Source organism: Calidris pugnax, unplaced genomic scaffold (assembly GCF_001431845.1).
Source record: "Calidris pugnax isolate Ruff unplaced genomic scaffold, ASM143184v1 scaffold496, whole genome shotgun sequence".
Classification (NCBI taxonomy): Eukaryota; Metazoa; Chordata; class Aves; order Charadriiformes; family Scolopacidae; genus Calidris; species Calidris pugnax.
This window is the reverse complement of record NW_015091286.1, coordinates 164,321-171,612: the sequence shown is the minus strand read 5'-3', so window position 1 is coordinate 171,612 and position 7,292 is coordinate 164,321. Positions and strand designations below refer to the sequence as shown.

Here is a 7,292-nt window from a genome sequence, read left to right as displayed (position 1 = left end):
CCCCTCCCCGGGATGGGGGGGCACACACGGACAGGGACAGGGACAGGGACAGGCGCCCGCATCCTCCGCGTGCCACCGAGGGCAGAGACGTGCCGGTGGGGCTGGATGGGCAGACCCCGGGGATAGTCCCCAGAGAAGCAGGGGGTGTCACAGCCCTCCCCCCGATTCCTGCCCCACGTGGAAGCTGGGGGACACCTCCCCCAGGAGCAGCCCCTGCTCCCCGGGGGGGTGATGGAGGTGCACGACCTTCCCCCATCGGCCGCCCGCCAAGCGGGTCCCGCTAATGTGCTGTCAAATATTAATTACCTTCCAGCAGGGCCGGGGTCAGGGCCCGTCGAGCAGATGGGCTGGGGGGAAAGAGCAGGTGGGGAGGGAGAGGGAGGGACATGGCCCTGGGAGCCAGGGAGAGGGAAATGGCCGTGGGAAATGGAGGCGGGGAGGGTGGGGGTGTGAGATGGTCCTGGGAACAGGGAGAGGGAGGTGGCAGTGGGAAGTGGGGAGAGGGAGGGAGGGAGGTGGTTATAGGAGCTGGGGAGATGGAAAGGTGATGGTCACGGGAACTGGGGAGAGGGAGGGAGATGCCTCTGGGAAGCGGGGAGAGAGAGGGAGATGCTCGTGGGAAGTGGGGAGAGGGATGAGTATCGTGGTGGGAAGTGGGGAGAGGGAGATGGTCCTGGGCAATGGAGGGAGAGGAGAGTCAGAGAAATGGTTGTGGGAAGAGGGGGGAGGGAAAGGTATGGCCCTGAAAACTGGGAGAGAGGGAGGGATCCAGGCTGGGAACTGGGGGAGAGGGAGGATGGTGGGGCAGGCAGAGCCCTGGCCTGCAGGCGGAGGGATGAGCAGGGTCCCCTGACCCCCATATGTTGTCCTCCCCCCACTCCAGCCCGGGGAGACCCCCCAGCACCCCCGTGGCTGACTGCTGTGTTTTGGCACGGACAGTACTTCCTTGGCAGGACACCGGGTGCGTGTGCCTCCAGCCGGGCTCTGCCAGCCCCATCCCAAAATAGACCCCCCCAGGAACGCGCCTCGCTGAGGGGGCCCAGATGTGAGTCAAAGCTGGGGGGGGACAGGACACAGTGGGGACACGGGGCAGAGGTGACGTGGCCGGGGCTGAGGACGCTGGTGACAGTGGTGGAGGGGGCTCGGTGTGGGGACGACGTCTCCCGGGGTTGGTGCCAGCCCCGTGGGACGATGCCTCGGTCCTGGGGATCACTGCCAGCAAGCAGCCATGGCTGGTGTCCCCACCCTGTCCCCAAATCATCCTGCCCCACATCAGAGGGTCTGGCACCCGCTGCTTGCTCCTGCTCCCTGCCCCACACCCCCGTGGGAGCCAACTGGAACGTAGGTGGGTAAAGCTGGAGCTGCGAGGTGCTGCGTGGCGGGGGGACGCGTGACAAAACAGGTCCTCCCCCTGTCCTTTCAGGGAGGTGGCACCAGAGAGAGGAAAGTGAGGCAGGTGGAGCGATGCCATGACTTGCTGTCACCTGCCAGGATGCCACTGCAGTTGCACCAGGGGTTATGGACAGGCTGGGGCTGGGCTGGGACATGGCGGGGGGCTGGGGATGGGGGTGTGGGCAGGTGGCATGTAGTTGTGTCATGGCACTTCTTGACTGCGTCATGGCATTGGTTGGCCCTTTCATGACATGGTTAGAGCTGCCCTGTGGGATGGCATGGCAGGGGGGGACAGACAGGATGGGCAGGGGGGAACAGGCAGACATCAAGGAGCATGGCTTGGTGAAGCAGAGCGGCTGGGTCTGATGGAGACACAGCACTGTGAGGAAGGACAGATGGACAGGATAGAGCATGGCATGGGGGGACAAACAGAGGTGGCCTGGAGCAGCTGTCACAGAGGAGTATGGACATGGACAGACAGAATGATGTGGGGGGGTGGACAGGGCAGGGGCAGCGAAGGTAAGAAACAAGACGTGTGGTGACACACAGACCAAGTGGTGCGTTGGATGCATGGACAGGTGAACAGATGGATGGATGGATAGACAGACAGACAATGGAGAGGACAGCTTGCAGGAACAGATGGACAGAGCGTGGTGCTGGGGACAGGCTCCCTCTCTGGGTGGACAAGCAGGGACAGACGGACAGTGCAGAGCTGAGAGACAGCCCAGAGGCCTGCACTCTGCTTCCCCACCCTGCACTGGGTGCACCGAACCCACAGCACGGCTCAGCCCCCATCCCCAGCTCCATCCTGTCCGTCTGTCCCCCCACACAATGCCCTGGCTGTCCCCCATCCCCAGCTCCATCCTGTCCATCTGTCCCCCCGTGCAGTGCCCTGGCTGTCCCCCATCCCCAGCTCCATCCTGTCCGTCTGTCCCCCCGTGCAGTGCCCTGCCTCCTGCCTATCTTTGGCCCTCGGCACGCGTTGGGGCTGACACATGTTCCCTGCGCGCGAGCGGCAGAGATTAGCGCGGGCCGGTGGCATGGGAGCGGGCAGGAAAGTCTGAGTCACAGCTCCCGGTGCCAGTGGGCGGCTGTGGGGCCAGGGGTACCCAGCCGTGCCCCTGGAGCACCCGGCCCTGCTGGGACACACGGTGGGGAAGGCAGGTGAGGCACGCGCTGCTCCTCGGCTGCTCGGCTGTCCCCATGCAACCCCGAGGGACACTCGGCCCTGACTTCTGCTTCTGGCTTGCTTGCACGGTCCTCTTGGCTCAGCCCCACGGCAATGGGAGGTTGTGGGGGGGGGAGACAGGCTGGTTGCCCCAGCCCTGCACACCTGGAGGTGGTGGTGGTGGTGATGACTTTGCTGCAGCTGTGCTCTTGCAGGTGGCTACAGGTGGTGGGAAGCGAGAAGGGTCTGGGGTTCTGCTTCAGGGCTGGAGATGGAGGAGCAAAGAGTCATCCCTGACTCCCTGCAATGGGGGGATGCGGGGAGGGAAAGAGCCAGCCCTGGACCCTTGCAATGAGGGTGATGTGGGGACAGCCAGAGCCAGACCTCTTGCAATGGTGGGGTGTAGGGGGGTGTAAGGTGGAGAGAGGGAGCCCTGACTGCTGCTGTGGGGTGATGTGGGGTGTGATGTGGAGCTTTCTTTCCCCTCTCTGGAAGGTTATAGGACTCACTGCCTCTCCTCTGGGGTGTGATGTGGGGCTCTCCTACATGGGGACATGTGTTATGAGCCCCCTCCCCCCTGCCCCGGCTCCCATCAGGGGTGCTTGGCCCCAACAGACAGGGGAGTTTTGGGGTCTCCATCACCTCTTGGCATGAGGCTGCACCTTCCCATCAGCCAGGACCCCCATGGCTACACAACACCCTGGGGGAGAAGGGCAGGGCTTGATCCTAGCCGGGGACACCATGGGGAGAGCCCCTGGGGTGGGACTGGACTGCACTGGGCTAAGCTGGGCTGTACTGGGCTTGACTGGGCTGGATTGGGATGGACTGGACTGACCTAGAATGGGTTGGGCTGGGCTGCACTGGACTGGACTGGGCTAAACCGAACTGGACTGGGTTGGACTGGGCTGGGCTGGAGAAGACTGGAGCAGGTTTGTCTGGGCTTCGCTAGACTGGGCAAGGATGGACCGGGTTGGGTTTGGGTGCATTGGAGTGGAGTGAATTGAACTGGGCTACACTGGGATGCTTCAGAGCGGGTTGGTCTGTGATCCACTAGGCATGGCCGGGCTAAACTGGATTGGGCCAGGCTAGACTGGGCTGTCCTGGCCAGGTGCCCTGGGGCCATGAGGCTGGTGCTGCCCCCGCATCCCCATGGAAGGGGCTGGGGCCCATGGGGCTTTGCAGCAGCATGGAGGGCTTGGCTCTCCCCAGGGCCCATGGAGGAATCAGACGAGGACGGGGAGGACAATGAGGTGTTCCTGGAGCAGCTGATGGCACAGACGGGCCGGGAGGTGCCGCAGCAGGAGCTGGAGGAGCACTACGCCGTGCTGGAGGAGCTGGGCAGCGGGACCTACGGCCGCGTGGTGCTGACGGAGCCCCGGGACGGTGGTGAGGGGTGTTGAGGGGAGGGTGGGGAGGGAGGCCCGGCTTCTGGCTCCCCAGATGTGCACAGATGTCCACAGCCCTGCCACTGTGCCCTACCCATCCGAGCCAAACCCCAGCTGTGCCCAAACTATTCTGTCTCTGCCCTTTTGGTGCCCCAGCTGGGTCTGCCCCCCCCCCCGCCCCCCGCCATTTCCCAGGCTCACCAGTGGTCCTCAAGCTGATGCTGAAGGAGCAGACGGAGCGACGGGCGTTTCTGCGGGAGTATTGCATCGCCCTGTGCCTCTCCAGCCACGCGGCCTGCCTGCGCGCCCTGCCCATCGCCTTCGAGAGCGCCACGCACTTCGCCTTCGGGCAGGAGCTCGCTCCCGCAGGGGATCTGTGTGCCCTCCTCAACCCAGGGGTGCGTGCTGCCCCGGGGCTCTGCGGGAGGGGGCTGGGGGCCAGGAGGGGTGGGAGGGAGGTTGGGGGAGAAGGTGCCAGGACAGGTTTGCGGTGGGACGCAGTGACACTGTGCACGGGAGGAGGAGACCGTTGGCAGTGGGACGCGGTGGTAAAAGGCCTTTTGCAGCGGGGTGCGTGCCCACACCGCGTGTGGGAAGACACTGCAGCGGGGCACGGTGAGACTGTGCATGTGGGGAGACCATCTCCAGTGTGTGCAGCGACACTGCGCATGGGGACACCCTTTGCAGCAGGGTACATAGCCGCGCTCTTGGTGGGGAGACCCTTTTCGGTGGGGTGCATGCCCACCCTGTGGATGGAGAGAGGCCGACAGCAGTGGGTGCAGTGACACGGTGTGTGTGGAGAGATCCTTCGCAGCGAGCTCCCACCTCACAGCGCGCAGGGAGGCCCTTTGCAGCGCAGTGTGTGGTTGTGCTTTTTTTGTGGGGAGACCCTCTGCAGTGGGTGCGGTGACGCTGGGCACTGGAGGAGGCCCTTTGCAGGGAGGTGCGTGCTCGTGCTGTGTGTGGGGAGACCCTCTGCAGTGCTGGCATGGGGCAGCAAAGCAGAGGTTGGCAGTGCTGGGCAGGGGTCCGGGAGCTGCAGCCCCCGCTTTGGGGAGGGGGCCGTGCGGCGGGTGAGGGTACCAACATCCCCTGCAGGAGGGCCTGGCGGAGGAGCTGGTGAAGCGCTGCGCGTCCCAGCTGGCCGAGGCGCTGGACTTCATGCACAGCCGTGCCCTGGTGCACCGGGACGTCAAGCTGGACAACGTGTTGCTCTTTGACCGTGAGTGCCGGCGGGTGAAGCTTGGAGACTTCGGGCTCACCCGTGTGCAGGGCTCGGCGGTGGGTGCCATGTCCGGCACCCTGCCCTACACCCCGCCGGAGCTCTGCCGGCTCCAGGGCTCCGACACGCTGGAGCTGGACTCCAGCCTGGACGTCTGGGCCTTTGCTGTCCTGCTCTTCTGCCTCTGCACCGGCTGCTTCCCCTGGGCTGCAGCCACCAGCTCTGACCCCCAGTTTGAGGACTTCAGCGCCTGGCAGGGTGGTGTGGCGGGGCGGGGGGTGCCAGCGTCCTGGAGAGGATTCGGCTCCGGGGCGCTGGAGATGCTCCGGCGCTTGCTGACGCTGGACCCCGACCGCCGGAGCCCAGCCATCGAGGTGCAGAAGTACTTGTCTGTGCCCTGGGTGGTGGCCACCAGCACCAGGGAGCCAGAACCAAGCAGCTCCCGGCCCCCCCTTGCAAGCGGCACAGGGGAGAGCCTGGGGGGTTCTGGGGGATGGGGTGCTGCTGGTGGGGGAGATGTGGTTCCTGTGCCTGCCACTAACGCTCTGGCCTCGTGCCGGTAGCCAGCACCTGCCCTTCACCCTGCGGCTGGTATCGTGCCGGGCACTGCCTGGGGCTCTCGGCTCCCTGTCTGATGCCTGATGCCTTGTGGGGTTAGAAACGGGCTGCAAGCACAGGAAGGAGAAGTGATGACTCAGGCAGCGCCTGGAGACCCCAGCCCTGCAACTGGATGCCCAGCACCTTGCCCATCGTTGTCACTTGGCGGTGGTGACGACAGTCCACCCGAGCAACCATTGCACAGTTCTGAGATGCACAAGGGAAACCCAGGGCAGAAGCAGCCCAGCAGCAAGAAAGAGGAGGAGAGCAATTCATTGATTAGAAATTAAAGTTTTTAAGGCTGTTGCAAGACTTTGACAGAGGCAAATGGTGAAACTGCTCGGCAGAGGAACCCAGAAATGCATCTGACCTTGACCTCCCTCCTGCACATTAGGGAGGTTGTCACATTAGGGAGGATGCTAAGCAGCCTCCTGGGGGGTTAAGGAGCTGGGGAAAGAAGTGTAAGCCCTCAAGGCTTGCAGCTGAACTGGGGTGTGATGGGGCTGGGAGGAAATGCCAGGTGGGTCTCTAGGAGGTGAGTTAAAACCAGACAAAACTGGGATCTGGCTCTGCCTGAGCAATACAAGGGGCAGGGTGATTTGCACCCTTAAGGGCTGGATATGGGTTGGCTGATAGTGCAAAAGGCTAAAGAGATCAAACTGGGATGACTGCCTGTGCAGGAGGGGACATACATGAAAATTGGCTTCAACAGCTGCAAATACTCTCCATCTTCATCACGGAAGGGGCTGGGCAGACTCTGGAGAGAGTTTCTGGGGTGAGCTTAAGGTTTGGAGGCTGGACAACCACCTGCCCAGGCTCAACCAGCCATCTGGTTCCTGCTGGCTTTCCCACCAGGGCTGCTGGCAGCAGGGAGGAGAGCAGCAGGGTCCCACAAGGTTTGGCACCTAATCTTGGTGCCTCACCACGCACAGCAGGGCTCATCCTGCCTGCTTGGGAGCACCATCCTGGGGCTCTCCTTCACCCCTTTGAGCAGTCTGCATCTCTGTTTTGGGACATGGAGCTCCTGCAGCCTCCTCCTGGGCCCCCTCCATGCTCTGCCTGGGGAGCTCATGCCCACCCCTCCCCGGGGACCCCCAAGAGGCTGGGGGATACTGTATTCTGCCATTGGCAACCAACCTTGGTGCAAAGTGGAAGGAGAGGGGAAAAATTAGCTGAGATCACAGCGTCAAAGAATGGTAGGGTTTAGAAGGGATCTTCAGAGAACATCTAGTCCAAACCCCCTGCCAAAGCAGGGTCACCCAGAGCAGGTCAGACAGGATCAGATCCAGGCAGGTTTGGAATATCTCCAGCGAAGGAGAGTCCGCACCCTCTCTGGGCAGCCTGTTCCAGGGCTCTGGCACCCCCACCAGAAAGAAGTTTTTCCTCATGTTGAGATGGAATTTCCTCTGTTCCAGTTTGTGCCTGTTGCCCCTTGTCCTGTCACCGGAATCTACTGAAAAGACTCTGGCCCCGTCCTCTTGCCACCCACCCTTTAGCTATTGGTCAGCATTGGTAAGATCCCCTCTCA

At 63.1% G+C, this 7,292-nt stretch overlaps 1 protein-coding gene across 1 annotated transcript; it reads left to right on the top strand.

Moving 5' to 3' along the window:
* The first annotated feature begins 3,774 nt into the window (after positions 1 to 3,774).
* On the top strand, positions 3,775 to 5,730 carry LOC106899055 (serine/threonine-protein kinase SBK1-like). Its single transcript, XM_014960714.1, has 3 exons — positions 3,775 to 3,946; positions 4,141 to 4,343; positions 5,044 to 5,730. The coding sequence occupies exons 1-3, from the start codon at positions 3,775 to 3,777 to the stop codon at positions 5,728 to 5,730; spliced, it is 1,062 nt and encodes a 353-aa protein (XP_014816200.1).
* The last annotated feature ends 1,562 nt before the right edge of the window (positions 5,731 to 7,292 follow it).

Bases quoted from the DNA above. Each gene is read 5' to 3' on its own strand.
- LOC106899055 (XM_014960714.1), top strand. From the start codon at position 3,775: ATGGAGGAATCAGACGAGGACGGGGAGGACAATGAGGTGTTCCTGGAG. The intron at 3,947-4,140 runs GTGAGGGGTGTT...GCCATTTCCCAG, and splicing joins GACGGAGCCCCGGGACGGTG to GCTCACCAGTGGTCCTCAAG. The intron at 4,344-5,043 runs GTGCGTGCTGCC...CATCCCCTGCAG, and splicing joins GTGCCCTCCTCAACCCAGGG to GAGGGCCTGGCGGAGGAGCT.